Here is an 18,215-nt window from a genome sequence, read left to right on the forward strand (position 1 = left end):
GTATTTTAAGATCTGAGAGAATTTCTTTCCCATCTGGCTGGTTTCCTGGGAATAAGAAATCAGATCAGGCCAACAGCCAGAACGTGCCTCTTGAATACAGGCTAGTGCTGAGCTTTACTCATCTGATTCCAGTGTTCACTGTGGGTGGGAAATGGTCGTTATTTTTAGTCCTGTTCTTGTCAGTGTCACTGCTAGAGCCTTGTGCAAACTTTATGCCTCAGTAACTGGATGCCTTTGTCTTTTACAAAGAAAACGCACTGAAGTCGGTTACCTGGCCAAGTCCACAAAGGCTGTGATTTTGCTCCTCTGCTCTTCCTGGCCCGAGAATCTTCTCTTCTTGGATTCTTACTATTTTCAGTAACTCAGCCTAAAAATCAGATTCCAGTTGCACATCATTTTCTAAACAGAGTCGTAGCTGTCATAGAGCTAATTGCTTTCTTCGTGACCACATTCCCTGTTAAGATGTTTGGTAGTCCTACCTGGACCGTGTGACCTCTTTGCCAGGACTTCGGTCCTTGTGAAGTAACCAGCCGTGGAGGGTCCCAACCATCTAGCGTCTCTGTGATGAAAATCCATGCTCCTGCTGAAGTGCTGGTTCTCATCTTGTCTCTTATATGTGTGTTTCAGGAAAAAAGTGCCAGTTCAAATGCAAGACTTAAAACTAACAAAGAGATTCCGGGATTAGTTCATCAACCTCGAGCAAAGTAAGTCCTAGTTCCTATATTTATATTGTTTTGAAAGCTAAAAGTATTTTCAGAGTTCCATTTTGCCTATTAGATAATCAAGACTTATTATAAAGCTATGTTAATTATGACCAGAATAGTTTGGTCTAGCAGCGGTTCTCAACCTGTGGGCCGTGACCCTTTCACAGCGGTCACCTAAGACCATCAGAAAACACATATATAATTACATATTGTTTTTGTGATTAATCACTATGCTTTAATTATGTTCAATTTGTAACAATAAAATTGGGGGTCACCAGAACATGAGGAACTGTATTAAAGGGTTGCGGCATTAGGAAGGTTGAGAACCACTGGAAGGAATAGATTGGAGAGTCCAAAAACAGTCCATAATATATGACAGAGCAGGCATTTAAATGATCAATTAGAAGAAAATAAAGGGGTATATCTTTATGGGGTAGAGAAGAATTTAAATAAGTCACAAAGGATGCAGATCTTAAGGAAAATGATTAATTATGGTGACCACATTAAAATTAAGAACTTCTGTTTATCCAAATACACTGTAGGAAAGTAAAAGGCCAAAAAAGGATGGAACAGGTGTAATACATGACAATACATGTAATTTTGACAGTAGTTGGATTTGCAGAATACCTAGTATATAAAGTATTCCTACAAGTCCATGAATAAAAGGCAGAGAACTCATAGAAAAATAGGCTGAAGACATGAACAACCCTTTCACTGAAGAGGAAACAGGAATGGCTAATCGATATGAAAAAATACAAAATGTTGACCGGGATATGGAACACAGGCACTCGTAACGCCTGCTGGTGGGAATCTAAACTGGTGCCATTACTTTGGGAAACAATTTGCATTATCTACTAAAAGTGTACCTGCACACACCTTCTCCCCGCATCGTCACTCTCAGGGCAGAGGAGGGAAATGCCCAGCCCGAGGACCATATAAGGCCCTTGAGAAGTCCTTTAGTCTGGCCCTGCCAAGGCAACCGCAGGCGGGACTCGAATTCAATAAATCTATTAGCTTTTTTTCACAGCAACATAAATTTCTATCAAGTGAATTATATTATTTGAATGATGTTATAAATATCCAAAAGACTCTTGGCAGAAAAAAGGTCCCCACCCCTGCTGTAGAGAAGGCCTAGGGCATGTGTGCCCGCAGACATATCCATAGCAGCGCTGTTTCTGTGAGCTGCTGAAGCTCTTGGATAACCCCAAATGGACAGTGTAGCTCAGCTGGTTGGGCGTTGTCCTGTGAACTGAAAGGTTGCTGGTTCAATTCCCAGTCGGGACAATTGCCAGGTTTCTGGCTTGATCCCCAGTAAGGGGGTGTGCAGAGGCAGCCTATCGATGTTTCGCTCTCTCCTCCCTTCCTCTCTCTCTAAAAATCAATTTTAAATTTTTTTTAAAAACTTTTAAAAAAATATAATGGCTAACAAAAATGCGGCATATTCTTTTGATGGGAATACTACATATCAGTGAAAACGAACAACCTGTAGCTGCACATATCAAGAAGGAATCTGCCCTGGCCTATTTGGCTCAGTGGATAGAGCGTTGGCCTGTGGACTGAAGGGTCCCAGGTTTGATTCTGGTCAAGGGCACATGCCCGGTTTGTGGGCTCTATCCTCAGTGTGGAGTGGGCAGGAGGCAGCCGATCAATGATTCTCTCTTGCATTGATGTTTCTATCTCTCTCTCCCTCTCCCTTTCTCTCTGAAATTGATAAAAATATATTTTTAAAAACAAGAAGACAGAATCTCACAAATGTAAAGCTACGGTGGTAAAGTAAGTAGTAGGACCTGCCTATAGGTAGTTTCATTCATATAAAGTTCAGAAACAGGCAGAACGAAGGAATATAGAATATATGTGTAAGTGATAACACAATAGACAAGCAAAGAAATGAAAAGGCATTAAATTAAGAATCGTGGTTCTCTCTGACTCGATGAAAGACAGTGGGACCACAGGTTCTAATTCTTAATTTGAGTGGTGACTCCATGGATGTCCTTTTATTATTATTATTATTTAAAACCAGACAAATAACATGCTATGTTTTCTCTGTGTTATGCATTTCACAATTAAAAAGTTAAAGAGAATAATGAGTCATTTTCTAGGTTGTTCTAGAACTGAATCTACCTTAGTGATAAAATGCACTGTGTGTGAAGTGAAAGCCAACTCCCTTTTCCTCAAAGACGCTCTGGTATCCCAGAGGCTGCAGAGCTCTTCTGTGGGGCTCCCCTAAATATTAGCAAATCTCCTGGCAGTCCAGATGACATTAATAAATTCTACACAGCCCCACCCCGTTCCAGGATAAATGTGACCATTACATACGTGCAATCGTTGCCCCACGAATCAAAATCATCAGTAGACTAAATTGTGTTATCTCTGATTCCTCCCAGGAAATTGAGACAAAAATAGCCTAGTTCCTAATCACATTAGCCTGGTGTCTGTGGCATTGCTTCAGCCATGGCTGCTGCCGTGAGGCGATTAGGACTCTTCAGGGGGCGGTCAATGAGCTCAGGGATTAAAGTTTGTCACTTTCAAAGAACATGAGGCATTTTTAAAATCCACTTATTCCCCACAATGTCGGTATAATGGGACGGCCGGTGTTTGCGCCCTCAGGTGAGTGTGATGCTAGCTAGACTCACAGTCTCCCTCGTTCCCTTCCCTGGGAATCACTTTGATCTACACTAACGACCCATAGCTGATGACAGAACCTCATCATCTTTTCATCCAAGCCGAGGGACACAGGCTATTTTTAAATGCTTCCCTTATCGCTGAGTTCTAAGCAGAGACCGGATTAAGGAGAATTTCGTTTTCGTGTAGAGTGAATACTAATTGAACTTGGACACACTGAAACAGCGAGGTTTGCAAACTGCCATGAAGCTCTCAGAGAACTTGATTAAAATGGCTCACATGTTTATTCTAAAATTATGAAGAAAATCCTGTTTTCCACACAGCAGCATTCGTGTGTGTGTGTGTGTGTGTGTGTGTGTGTGTGTTGTAAACTGTCCGTCAGAACATAGGGTTCATGGAATTCAACTCAAAAATCCTTCTGGGGCCCAAGAGAAGAGTGTTACTTGTCCTACTTGCTGACTCACAGGATGAAGGGAACGCATTTATTATGCAGTTGCATTAAACAAGGTAACGAGGGTTTGTTGTTTTTCCCATGAGTGGAAGGACGATCTCATACCAGCCAATGGCAGATTTGTTAATAACAACGGCAGGTAATTCTCACATCTTCATTTGATTGCAACACGTGGAACACATTCTTACAACTTTGTGATCTCAGGCAAGTGACCTGGTGTCTCAGAGCTTCAATTTTCTCAGAGAAAAAAGAGGGTGAGCAATCCTGTCCCATAGGGCTGGGGAGCAAATGGAATCATGTACGCCCAGCGCTTATCACAGTGACTCGGTAAGAACGCCTTCATATTGAGAAAACACCCAAATGGCCTTTGCCAAGAAAGTGGGGAAAATAAACTCCACTGTATTCGCACAGTGGAATATATTCAAGTTAATATTAAATTAGTTCATTTAAAGTTAATCTTTAAATTCGTTAAGATGAATGCACAAGGCTGGATGGACCTCGTCAGTGTAATATGCCAGAAGAAATGAGTAAGCCCTAAAAGATTGCATAGAGTGTGATGCACTCTTTGTGAAGTTAAAAAAAAAACAACTAAAGTAAGTCATGGTAGGAGGTAAGTTAGCTCTAGGTTGTTGTCAAGGTCCTAGGTTTTGTTTTTCATTTTGGTGTTATGGGTGCTTACTAGACTATTTTGTAAAAACTAACAAACAAAATAATTAACTAAAACTGAGCCTGAGCCATGCATGAACTACAAACAAGGGTGTGTCGCGATGTGAGGACTAGGATTAACCCCACTTCCCTGAGGTCCAATTGAAAAGTAATAATGATGACCATGAAGCAATAACCATGTTCAGGCCAAGATCTGCCAGGAACCCACTGAGTAACTGAATTTCATTTTTGCAGGTGACATATTAGGGAATTGGGACCTTGCCTTCTCATGCTTTTCTTGCTTAAGTTTTTATTATTTGGAAACTTTCCTTTCAGTCATTGAACATGAAAGCCACGTGTCTTTCAGCTCGAAAGCTCATTTTGCTCACCTTCTTTCTCTTTTTAAAATATATTATTGATTTCAGAGAGGAAGAGAGAGAGAGAGAAACATCAATGGTGAGAGAGAATCATTGATCAGCAGCCTCCTGCATGCCCCACACTGGGGCTCAAGCCCACAACCTGGGCATGCACCCTGACTGGGAATCGAACTGTGACCTCCTGGTTCATAGGCTGATGCTTAACCACTGAGCCACGCCAGCTGGGTTGCCCACTACATTCTTTTCATTTGCTTACTTGTCAGTAAAATTCCATCATGTTATCATCTCTAGTCTCGTGAAGCTGAGAAGTCACAGAAAGAAGGGCCTATGCTAGCACAGGGTTAACTCACAAGAGCATTGCCAAGGTCAACAGGGGCCACACGTTGTCCTCCATGCAGCACTGGGTTTTCCCAGTTGGAGTTGTTGTTATTAGAAACAAGGATTACTAAAATTGTTAAGCTTTATTAATTAAATCAGGCACCACCATACAGGCTTTTTTTTAATGTATATTTTATTGATTTTTTACAGAGAGGAAGGGGGAGAGAGAGAGAGTTAGAAACATCGATGAGACAGAAACATCAACCACCTGCCTCCTGCACACTCCCTACTGGGGATGTGCCCACAACCAAGGTACATGCGCTTGACCGGAATCAAACCTGGGACCCTTCAGTCCACAGGCTGACACTCTATCCACCAAGCCAAACCAGCTAGGGCTATCATACAGGCTTTTATAAAAGATTTTTATATCTAATTTAGCATCAAGTATTTATACTTTTTAAACTAAATCATAATTCAATTATTCCTTTCCAATACCTGGAGGAAACAGAAAACCCATGTGCTTTTTCCTCCTCCTGGCTCCCCACTCACGATCCTCAAATTGGGCATCAGAAAGCACCCAGGAATCTCGTTACCTAGGGACTGTTTCTCACAGTGCAGCGTAAACTTTTGAAAGAACTATTATTAATGCCACTGTGTTGACAGGGTCTCCATAGGAGAAGAGGTCGTTCACATTTATCTAAGTGGCAGTCAGTCAACATGGGCTGATTTATTTTGTCAGAGTACAAATCCTGGCTCTGCCCTCGTTGGAGGGTTTCGGGACTTCTCTCTGAAACAATCCCCTGGGAAACAGCCGAGTAAGCCTCATGCTTTCAGGTGCATCCTACCCAGGAGGATGCACAGGTGACAGGGACCGCGTGCAGCCTCTGTGCCATCCGGCAGTGTCTGTCACTTCCAGGGACAATAGGGTTTGTCTGAAAGAGCTTGTGTAGAGCGTCAGGATTGGACGATAAATAAGTCACCCTACTGCTCAGTATTTTCTAACACAGTCCACACACTGTCTTTCAAGGGGCAAGATAGTGAACGTGTCTGGTGGGTGACTCTTCCTCATAGATGTTTGAATGAGGCAGAGATGCTGGACTGCTCTTAGACGAGGGGACATCGTTTCTGTATCAAATTTGTGATCCTAGAGACACGCCCGATGGAAGGCTTTGGTTAGAATTGTTTCTCCAAGGGCGAGAGGGAAGGTGGAAGTGGTCGTTTACTTCCTGTCTTGGCCCTCTACCCAAAGTAAGGTTACTATTTCGTTCCAGATCCAGGTGGGGTTGGAAATACACTGCCTTGTCTCATTAATTCTGGGTTGGGCGGCTTTCATCCAATTTGTCTTAACCAAAGGGATGCCTGTTTTTTGTTGTGTGTTTTTTATTGATTACAAAACATGTAGTGAAACCGCACAAAGCTGAAACCACTGAGGTTTTAGTTTTTGCTTTACCACCTTGGGGCCGTCACCATCAACCTTGGTCCCAAGCTCCTGATACGGACCCTTGAGCCTGGGCATTCTTTCGTATTGACTCTATTGGGGTGACATTGGTTAATAAAATAATATTGGTTTCAGGTGTAAAATTCTATAAAACATCGTCTGTGGATTGTATTGTGTGTTTACCACCCCAAGTCAAGTCTCCTTCCATCACCATTTTCCCCTCTTTACCCTCTTCTACTTCCCCCTCCTCCCCTTCCCCTCTGCTAATCACCTACTGTTGTCTGTGTCTATGAGGTTTGCTGTGTTTGTTTTTTCCTTAATGGGACCCAGACACTCTTGCTCACAGGAGGGCAGACCCATTTGGAGAGTGGATTTTACTGAAGAGTTCCCCTTTTGTCCATCTAATGTGCATATGTTGAGTACTAAGCACACATTATTGTTTTCGTGCTGTGATAGTTCAATAAAGGAGTGAATGGAGGTTAGCAACAGTCATAGAACGTGAGTGCCCGAAGGTTTTCTAGATGAGGAATCAGAGGTCTGTGCCTCACCCCTGCTAACATCTGCACTGCGCTGCCTCTGTGAGATCATGAATCACATACATTTAAATAGAGATCATGTGGTCAATTAATATCATATATATTGCCCTTCCCATCGGTGATGTCGGCTCTGCTTACTGATGTTACCACATTCATCTCACAAGGTTTGCTGTTAAATGGGGTAAGGTAAGCAAACACACAGGCAAGTGCTACCCAAACCTGCCTCCTGACTTTCTCCTTTATTCCAGTGGAATTTCTGTCCCTCGGAGGCACATTCGCTGTCGCCAATGCAGAAGGTATTCAGGGCCAATGTCAAGTTCTCAGCTCATTTGCTGCCAGCCCACATCTAGACAGCTGAATGTCATGCTGATGCTTTGCAAAATACACATTTCCATATAATAGCTAGGGTTATCCACAGGGTGGAAATATGCCATGTGCTGCTTGCCTATCCTTTTTTAAATCACAAATATGTATCTGAAGAAAAATTTGGCACATAGCTCCCAATAACACCCCTGTAAATAACATGTACATTGACAGGAAATTGTATTTCCTTAAATCGCAGGAACTGATAGACTCTTATGAAATGCATCTGTAAGGATTACTGTCATAACACTTATTCTTACTATAACTTCAGAGTATTTCTGTGGGAAAGTCTGCAATAAAGAAATGTCCACCTCCAAGTTTAGGGCCTCAGCATTTTTCCTTGAGGGAGGAGGTTTAAGAAAACATTGAAATGTGCACTCTTTGTTTTTCAGCATGCACATCTCTGAGAGCCAACAAGAATTCTTCAGAATGCTGGATGAAAAAATCGAGAAGGTAAGGAGTCAAAGTACATGTTTCAAGACTAATTGCCTCTTGGGTGAGGGTAACAATCTTATGGTTCCTGTGTCACGAAGTTATTCTTGTAAGGGGCTGGGTAGAGAGTTAAAACAGAAGTTCCCCCTACGCCAAGAAAATGTGACTGTGAGAATGTTTCGTGTCTAAGGAAGCTTCCCAGAACCCTGGGCTACCCCTGATCATTCATTAAAGTGAGCAACACCAGATAAAGACGCGTTGTCTCTAGGGACAGTGTTCTGACCACTGTGTGTTGTCTGCCCCTGAAGCCCTGCTCTGACCTCAGACTGCAAGCGAGAAGGTACCTGCCAACAGCTACCTAGTGCCTGACACTACTCTTAAGTTCTTACCTCGTGTGCACGTTGCAGTCAGTAGCCACCTCAGGGTAATAACTGTGAGACATGTACTATCTGCGTCTTACAGGCAAGGAAACTGAGGCTCAGAATGCTTGAGTAACTTACCCTGTTTTGCAATGATGATAATAATGATAATACCATTGGGAGCCCACTTCTCTGAGGCTCCAAAGCAGAGTCTCCAAGTTGCTCCTCTAGGGATGTGTGGATTTGACACTGACAGTGAGATGCGAGGTTGATCCATGTGGAAATTGGACCCATACTTATGATCTCTGAGTAGCATATGCTAAGCAGCTGAAGGAAGTATGGACTATGGTTAATGATTACAGGCTTGCATCCTTGGAGAATTTAAGTTCATCACTGCAGAAAGGTGGATTTTAACTATTAAATTGGAGTGTTATCATTGGAAAGCTTTATTCAGATGAAGAGTAAAATCTTAAATTCAGAACATGTCTTTACTATAGGAAGGCATCACAGGCCAATTTTACCTTTGAAATTTTTTCTGTTTTAATTTTTCTTTCTTTCTTTTTTTTTTTTTTTTACTTTTTGTGGTTCTTTTATCTGAGGATTTGTCCATGAATTTCTCAGTTGTGATCTCTATCACTCAACGGAAGATAATGAAGAGGTCTTAAATTCATCAGTATTTCAGCAGCAGAATAATTGTATAATAAGAATAATTGTATAATCTAATGCACCACTAAAAGACGAGCAAATACCACCAATGTGAAAATAGAGATAGATAATGAATTTAAATGGTAGTTTAGTCTATATCACTCCCTGACTGTGCCAAAACCTCATTTTAGGAATATAATATTTTACTTTTATTTTTAGTGAAATTTTGGCTTATGCATGACTTTTCAGATGGAAAATTTACCAAGTTTCACATATTGGTTCAAAAGCTGTTCAACTTGCCGATACGTTTTGTTTTAGTAAAGAAGAGCATAAAAAGAAATTATCTGTCCCCACTATTTTGGTGAAGATATTTTCATTCTCAGTTTATTTGGACTTTTTTCCTCTGCGAGCTTTCTGGCAACAAAAAGATCTGCTTAGTAGTCAGGGGTAGTCTGTAAAAATTGAAATCCAAATTGTAATTTATCTTTTAAGCAACATATACAAATCTGACATGGCGTTAAAATGACCTCATTCCTTTCTGGTGCGTTTCCATAATTGAAATTCTACCTCTTTCTACTCAAAAGTGAAATTCATTGTTCCCATCTGCAATTCAGTTTCCACTTTTCCTTTTGCATCGGGGTATAGAGAGAATAATGAGTTAAAAACAAGTGTTCCCACTATTGAGTACATTTTTTAATTTTTAATTTTTCAATTACAGTTGACATACAATATTTTATCAGTTTCAGGCATACAGCCCAGTGATTAGACATCATATAACTTATTAAGTGATCACCCGATAAATCTAGTTCAGCAAGGGGGTGTCATTTAATCTGACATGGGCCAGGGCTAAGTCTGAAGTCCCTTAAATCCAGGTCCAAAAACATCAAGGGTTTACTGTATAAGGAATCAGTTACAACAGGGAAAATTTTTATAAGATAATGTTAAATGTGTCAATAGATTGAAGTGATATTAAAATGACATATATGTGAACAGAGATTTAAGAGAAACTTGAACATGCTATTTATTAGGAAGATGGGGCTGTAGGAAATTTTTTAAATTTGATTTTGATTGATGGTTTTCTTGTGTATAAAATAAGAACAGTTTTATAAAACGCCATTTTGTAGAACTCTGCTGTTTGATGGTAGTGCTAGTCTCTGCAGCGGCCGGGGGGCCAAAGCCAGCCACCAGACAAAAATGTTTTTTACATGTTCTAATGTGGGGAAAACAAGAAGCAGAATCATGTTTTCTGACATGAAAAAAAATATGTGAACTTCCAAATTCACTGTCCACAGAGTTTTATTGGAACACAGCCCCGCTTTTTTTTTTTTTTTTTTTCTTTTATCTGTGGCTGCCTTCACCTTACATCACCAGAGTTGAGTTGCAGCAGGAACCATACGGAATGCAAGGCCTAATGTGTTTACTGTGTGGCCCTTGGCAAAGAAAGTTGCCCACGCCTGCTCGAGAATATCAGTTGAGTGTGGCCCAGAGACATGGGCGCCCACCTTCTTTATCCCTGCTCCTCTTATCCTCACTCCTGCTCGCCTCCTCCTGGGGAACAGCATCTTTGAGGTCATCTGAATGCCATCAGCAGAGAAAGCTTGACAGCTGTGTGCCATAAAGCTTCTAACATAGCCCCCCTTTTGTCTGTCGGATGAGGATTTGGGTTTATTAAACACTTCACGAGGGGAGGGGATTAAAGCCGTTTAGTTAATACTCATTCTCTCTTGGAAATGAAAAGCCCAATATACTGGAATTGTTGTCACTGCTGTTGGTACCCTGGGGATCCTTCCCTTAGATGATCCAAGGAGCTGTCAGAGGCTGGAGGCTGTCACACTCCTCCTGCTCATTACAAACCCAGACCTTTTTCCAACTGAAATAATAACGTGTGAGTCTAATTAGAATAAAGCCTGTTAGAAACAGAGACAGCCATTAATGCCTCGATTGGTTTTTCTAATGAACTAAGTCGGGGGAGGAGACGAACAGCACAGCTCATGACTTTTGCTTTTCTTCGGCGTTTGTTGTAAATTGTTGTTGGACCGTAAGTGAAAATGCTATTGAAACGCACCCTGTCTGGAGACGCTCTGTGAGTCCAGCCCTGGCCGTGGTCCCACAGGAGGAGGATGGAAGAGCCGCCCTTCACGGGGCGGGGAGGGAGAGGAGGCTTTCATTCTACTTTCCCTGCCTTTCCCGCCTCCTTCTGATCATGTTTGTTCTGGATTCTAGCTCATTGTTCCCACTGCCCAAGGGGTGGAAGGCAGCTCTCCCGCCCGGTATTCCTGCTTCAGGGGCAGAGCTTCATGGCCAGATGCTCATAGAAACTGCATCTGAGGTTGTCTCTGGCTGGTGATACCTGGAGGGAAAGGTTGCGGGGGAGGGGTGTTAGGGGGGCAGAGACGGAAGATGACCCGTTAAATTTCTGCACCAAAATCCAGTTGTGGCATTTGGGTTTCATTGCTCAAGATCCTCTTTGGTGCTTGGAAAGCCGGTCAGTTGCACAGTGCAGGGTAGAAGGCTATGCAGGAGGCATAACTGAGTCAAGACACGGAGGTTCAGGAAGCCCACAGTTAGGAAGAGAGGGGAGGAAGACGAATCACGGAAAGGAAGCAGATAGTGGGTAGGAGAAGCGAAATACCACACAGGCCAGAAACTAACAGGTGCTCCCAGCATCATCCCGGGAGGTAAAGGAGAGGAGGATACACTCTTCGGTCAGTCAGTCAGAACACAGGAGCCTGCTTTGTGACAAGGATCATTCACACTTCCAGACAGAAATAAGCCTCGTTTAAGCCAACTTCTATAATGAGCCGTCATTACAAAAATTCATGTTTGCTTTCACCAAACATGAAAATCTTGACTGGAATATCTAGTTTCTGTTCCTAGTACATGTGAGGTTCTGTTTTTTAAATTGATTTTAGAGGGCAGGGCGTAGGGGCGGCGGGGGGGGGGGGGGGGGGGGGGGAGATATCAACTTGTTCCCCTTCTTTATGCATTCATTGGTTGGTTCTTGTATGAGTCCTAACTAGGGATTGAACTGGCAACCTTGGCCTAGAGCAGTGGTCGGCAAACTCGGTAGTCAACAGAGCCAAATATCAACAGTACAACGATTGAAATTTCTTTTGAGAGCCAAATTTTGTAGGTAGGTACATTGTTATTAACTTAATTAGGGTACTCCTAAAGCTTAGGAAGAGCCACACTCGAGGGGCCAAAGAGCCGCATGTGGCTCGCGAGCCGCAGTTTGCCGACCACGGGCCTAGAGGGACGATGCTCTAACCAACTGAGCCACCTGGCCAGGGCTCAGTGTGAGGTTCTTTAATGCAGAACCTGGTGACAACAGCAAAAGACATAGTTTAGGATGCCTGACTGAATATTGTGGAAAGTAAACTAGATGTCGTTCCAAATGTGGTTTACACAGGTGTTACCTATAGACATAAAAATGGTGAATAATGGACTGTGGCCTTCTGTTACCCACTTTTGTGCCCCCTGCCTCTGACTTGCCTCTCCTAAGTTCCGGGCCATCCTCAGAACCAGTCTGTGCCCCCTTCTCTGCTGACATTTCTGCTCAAGCCATACTCTTTATCCGTTGAATTGCTAAAGAGGGCTGCTTTTTCCACCGTGACCTGCAAAATGTTGACAGTTTGCTTCGCTTATGAGAGTCCCAGGACACCTCCTGTATCATGTCATTCAGTAGCCTCCTCCTCCATCCCTACACACACACACACACACACACACACACACACAACACTGCCTCCCTCCAGACACCTGCCTATGCATAACCATTGTGATAGGGGCCACACAAGGATTCCATTAGGTGTCGAAAAGACATGTTGGCTAAAATTACTGTAAAACGTGGTGGTGGTGGGAAGGACCCCTGGGAGAGGAAGAGACCTGCCCCTTGAACAGCTGGGGGAAATGTCACTCGAAGAGATGATGTTGTGATGAGATCATAAAGATGCCATAGGCTGGGAGTGTGTGAGAGAAGAGAACAATGTGTGTGGAAACAGTGGTACCTAGCAAGGACCTGCCTGTTTGGGACACGTGGTGATCGGTCCTGTTGGTGGTGTTTGCGTGGCAGCAGGAAGCACAGGAGCCATACCTCAGGAAGCTTTTTTTTTTATTGGTGGAGGGGAGGGGAGTGGATATTCGATGGATTTTTGTCATGCTTAATAAAAATGCTGCAGTGAAAATATTTTTACACATGCTCTTAACAACTTTATGGAGCTATAATTTACATACCATAAAATTTACTCATTTGAAATGTACAAGTCAATGAATTTTAGTAAATTTACCAAGTTGCACAACCATCACCACACCCCAGTTAGAAAATTCCCCATCACCTCAATAAGATCCCTCCTGCCCACTTACAGTCCATCCCCTTTCCCACCTCCAGCCCAGGGAACCAATGCATGTATATTTTTTAAATATGTGTTTGGGAGTTTATCTTTGGATACTGATTTCTATGATTTCTATAATGAAGGGTGTGCACATTTTTATGACTCACAATACCTATCACCCAATTGCTTTTCAAGGCAGCTATATACCATTTTACACTGAGGCCAGCAATATATGAGAGTCACATTTCATTGTGGGTGTGGCTATTTTTAAGTAATAGCGTTATTTTAATTTGTATTTTTCATTACTACAGCAGACCACTTTTCTGTTGGTGTGTTTATTGGTTTTAATTTGCTCTGAGTTTCCACTTTGTGCCCTTTTGAGATCCTCTCCCGGTTCATTTTTTTTATTGGTGTGAGCGTCCCACATAACTTCCATCATGCACACATGTATGCTGTGGGTATTTTTCCCAGGATGAGGTTAGCCTTTGTATTTCGTGGCATTACTTTCTGACATGCAGAGTTCAGTCTCCCGTGATCAGATGGGCTCTTCTTTCCTTTTACCTTGTGATCTCTTCTGTTTCCTTGAAGCGTTGTCTCTCTCCAGAGCTTTGACAGAAGTTCAGTTTGACATTCTGTTCTATTATTGCTAAGAGGTAGCACTTTGATTCTTTTGGAATCTGTTGTTACTGGTGATTCCCTTTGTCAGTACCTAACTTTCACACATCCTAGGCTGCATTCCTTGGATGTTTTCTTCTTTGTTGGTAATTTTTTGGTGGGTCTATTTAAAAAAAACACAACTGTTGTAAAACAGAAGCACATGCAAAGGAGGGAGACCTCGATGGAGACCACGTTATTTGTAGATGATGGACCAGGAATGCTGTTGATCGAGGAAGGCCTATCCTCCGGTCCCAAAGGCCCAGACTAAGCAGTTCTGTGGGCACAAGCAGGGTTTGGGCTCTGCTGCTGAGGGGTTTCACAGGCAGCTTGGAAAAGCACCTGACGTGTTCCAGCCGAAAAGAGAGGGTTCCCTGTCTGCAAGGTGGAAAGCGGAGGCCGCCCTATGTTAAATGAGAGGTCAGAGGGGAAAGCCTCTAGGTCCCATCCAACTCCGAGATTTCAGCTCTCTCTAGTGTTCTTCATCCTTTCATTTATTCAGCAAATTCTCATCAAGTATCTGACAGGCTGCCGACACTGGTCTAAATCCTGAGGGTGCAACAGAGTGTGAAACAGTTCCTGCCCACTCGTTACTTCCATTCAAGGGGAAAGACAGCCAATTAAGAAATCAATTAATACACTAATAATGTCAGGTGATGATAAGTAATATAAATGAAAATGAAGCAGAGTAAGACGCGTTATTGAGTATAGGATGTTCAAGGAAGACAATGAGGTGACATTTGAGCAGAGATTTAGAAGGAGAAGAAATGGATGCTTGAGGGCTGGGGTCAGCAGGAGCCAGCCAGGAAGGAAGAAGGACAAGCATCCAGGCCCTGAGGTACTCGGCTTGACTAAGGACCTGAATGTAACGAATTGATCTAGCTGTGGGCCAAATTTCTCACCGACACAGTTTATGAGCTGTTGGATCTATTGATCTCATTTTTCAATATCATCATAAGAGCTGTAGTTTACTAAGTACCTACTATGTGCCATGCTTTGCTAAACAGCCTTATGTATTTTACTTCTAATTCTCACAACACTGCAAGTTAGGTCTTACCGTTCCCATTTTAAAGATGGAGAAACTGAGGCTCAGTGCTTCCTCTCAGCCATTTTGACCTAGCTCTAATCCACTCCGTTGGGAAAGTACACAGTTCACAGTTGATTCTTAAATGCCCGGGGTGCATGTATTAGCCCAATGCACCCTTGTTTACAAAAATATACTGAAGACTAACAGGATAAAATTGCACCTGAAACTGCACGGTCAGGCCTAGATTGCTTGTGTACTTAAACTTGAGGAGGAAAGGTACTGTAGGCACTTTGCAGGAACAGTTTCTTTTTTTGAATTCGCGCATTGAGCGTTCCTCTTTCAACATGCAGAATTTTAGAATTTGAATGCATATAAGCAAAACCCATGGACACAGACAATAGGGTGGTGAAGGCCTGGGGTGAGGCGGGGGGTGGCGGGGGGAGGGAGGACATATATAATACTTTCAGCAATAAAGATTTTTTAAAGCTTGCAGAATTTGAAAGTAGGATAGTGTTTTTTCCTTTGCTACTCCTTAATATCTCTAATTCTTAGCCTAGACATTTCAACAGGCAAAATCGTTTACCCTAGCGCCTTGGAAATGTATGTTCTGAGTTGACATAAACTTCCGTACGTTTCCAAGAAAGTAATGCAAACAGCGGAAGAGGATAGAGGGTGTTCCCCTGCAGAGTAAGGGCACAGTCAGGGACACTTCGGTCAGCAAATGCTGTGATTTGTGTGTGTGTCTGCACCAAAATGCCCATGCGGTTCTTCCAACAACCCTTCCTGGTCAGCATCATCGGGCATTTCCGGTCCTCCAGCTTGTGGGGCCCTGGGAGGGACCCTGCACTGTAGCTCTCAGTGGGGCCTTTGCACAAGGGTGAGATTGTGTGCAGCAGGCGCTCATTCCAACTGCCCAGAGCCCCTTGACAAAGACTTCCAGTTTGTCGTGCCTTGCAGGGGAAAGGGCGCGCTCCAGCTCAGAGAATGCTGTGTGTCTCCCACACCCAGCTACGCCCACTTCCTGCCTTCTGACAGCTGAAGGTTTTAAGGCACTCTTTTTTAGCACAGCTCTTTAAAAATGCAAATGAGACTTGAAGTCGTGTCACAGAAGCAAGCTCCCTGTCCTGCCCCTGCCCGGTAGGGCTGGTGTGCAAGTGGGGCCCCAGGTGATGCCAAGAGGAGGCCACTCAAGGTGCAGCTCCCTCCGGTTCCCATTTCTTAAAGCGATGCTGGCCATCTGGGAGTTCGCGCTCTTGATGTTTGTGATTTTCAGGTTTCTGCTCATAAAATATTTGTTTCTCAGAGCTGCTAACAGGTGACAATAACAAAAATGAAACTGATTTGAATTTGAATTTTGTTACCAACTTACTACAGTTGGTGGGGCGGGGCCGGCGGGGAGGGCACGGATTACCCTGGGCCCTTGGGCTGGTCTGAGGTTTGCCCACAAGGCACCCCCTCCCGCCTTGCAAGGTTGGCCAGGGTTGGCGTGAATACCAATGAAATAATGTCTGCAAAGCAACCAACGCCGTTTTCCTTCTCCTTCTCACAGCAATTATGGTCATTACAGAGGAGCCGATGCTTGGGAAATGCAAGTTGCGGTCTTGAGTGTACACAGACGTTTATATAGATTTGTTCCTCCAAAGGAGGCACTTGTTTATGGTCATAGTCAACGTGGAGGGTCTGAAATGCACCTTCTACTTCATAACCCGTTTATGGAGTTGGAGACGCTGCTTTATCAATGAGTGCACCAGTTCGCCTGTGTGTTGTCTGTCTGTCTGTCACTGGGCCCAAGTCTTCCTTGTGGATGCGGGGCCCTCTGAACCCCATCCTGGCCAGCTGGGCCTTTACTTCGATGTGAGGCCTGCGTTAGATAGAAGAAGGGAAGGGACTTAGGTGTCTGCCATAGACGTCTTATTCGAGAGCGTGTACGTGTGGCCTGTCTTGGGTGCAAGGCTGTGGTGGGAGGAAGGAGTCCCTGACACCTGTCATGTCACAGTTTAGGACCACAGTCCTCACCTGTCAGTCGCAGGAAGGGGTCCCTATTCCTCTGCCAGGGGGCTGGACGAGCACGCGGTTTAATAGTCATAACAATACCAGCAGCTAATATGTATTGACTACCTGCCAGGCACTGTGTTTTTTTCCACTTAATCCTGATCATGACCCTCCGAGGCAGAGACGATGATTATCCCCAGGAAACCAAAGCCCAGTCATTTGCCGACGTCACACATCAGCGTGTGTCCCCATATACACTGGAAATGTGTCCTCTGTCCTTATTTTTGAAAACTCCATGAGCCCTGCCTTTCCCCTCCAGCTGAACGCCCCGTGCCCACTTACAGGTCTATTCCGGGGCCTGTGAGGAGAGCCCCACCTGGTAGGTGGGCTTCTAGCATAGCGTTGCTATGTCCAGTTGTGTCCTGTTTCCCACACTGGGGAATAAACTCCCAACAGCCAGGGTCCGTGAGGTTCTCCTTTCTCACTCTTCACCATGTGGCCCGGAGGGTGTCTCCTGATGGGTCCCCATTTGCTTGGGAGGGGTCCCAGGGAGGCCGTCACTGTGGGGTGACTGCTGAGCACACTCTTCTCTTCTCAGGGAGGCTGTTGCCCAGTTTCTCTGCCCAGGAGGCGTTTTCATGCAGCAAATAAAACCAGCCTGGAGACCACCCTGGGGTCAGGCACTCCGCAAGTAGCAGGGGGAGAGCTGGCAATCAGACGGTGGAGGAAACTAAAATACGCTAATGAATGCCAGGCACTATGGGATCACTTTACTACTATTAACTCATTTAATCTCCAGCAACCCTGTGAAGTAGGGACTGTTGTTAGCTTTGTTGTACAGATGGGGAAACTGAGACCCAGAGGTAACTAAGTGAGATCCCAGAGCTAGAATCAATGAAGCTCGAATCAATCACCCTTCAGCCAGATGGTCCAATAATTCATCACAACGACAGTTAAATATTAGGAGAATGGGAAATACTCCCAATATACAGATACTGTGACAAAGAAACATGTAATACACTTGGTAAATAGTTTTATGCAAAATTATTATATTCTTTAAGTTTGAGATGCTTTTTTGAATAAGTTCTAGTTATTGAGAAAATGCTGTTTTTGAAGGAATATTCCCCTCCCCCCCAAAAAAATTGAAACATATAGCATGTATTTTAAAAGAAAAAGGACAAAGGATGCAAACAGTATTAATGGTGACTTCTACAAAGCCCTCGTCTTCGACATTGTGATGCGGGCAGGTGTTCTGTTCCTGTGATGGATTACAGACCAGGAAGCCGTGGGGTTCGACCGAGGCAACCCAGCCAGGTCAGATGTG

General features: G+C 43.7%; 1 protein-coding gene across 2 annotated transcripts in view; it reads left to right on the forward strand.

Moving 5' to 3' along the window:
• Nucleotides 1-18,215, forward strand: part of CUNH1orf21 (chromosome unknown C1orf21 homolog) — a 179,869-nt gene that overhangs the window by 160,135 nt on the left and 1,519 nt on the right. For both annotated transcript variants that reach the window (XM_070396536.1, XM_070396537.1), the window contains 2 exons: nt 628-704; nt 7,847-7,907. In XM_070396536.1, coding sequence (XP_070252637.1) covers nt 628-704; nt 7,847-7,907 — 138 coding nt within the window. The remainder of the gene's footprint in view (nt 1-627; nt 705-7,846; nt 7,908-18,215) is intronic.

The sequence above is a fragment of the Myotis yumanensis genome, unplaced genomic scaffold (genome assembly GCF_028538775.1).
Source record: "Myotis yumanensis isolate MYYU_CA2020_CCGP unplaced genomic scaffold, mMyoYum1.0.hap1 SCAF_17, whole genome shotgun sequence".
NCBI lineage: Eukaryota > Metazoa > Chordata > Mammalia > Chiroptera > Vespertilionidae > Myotis > Myotis yumanensis.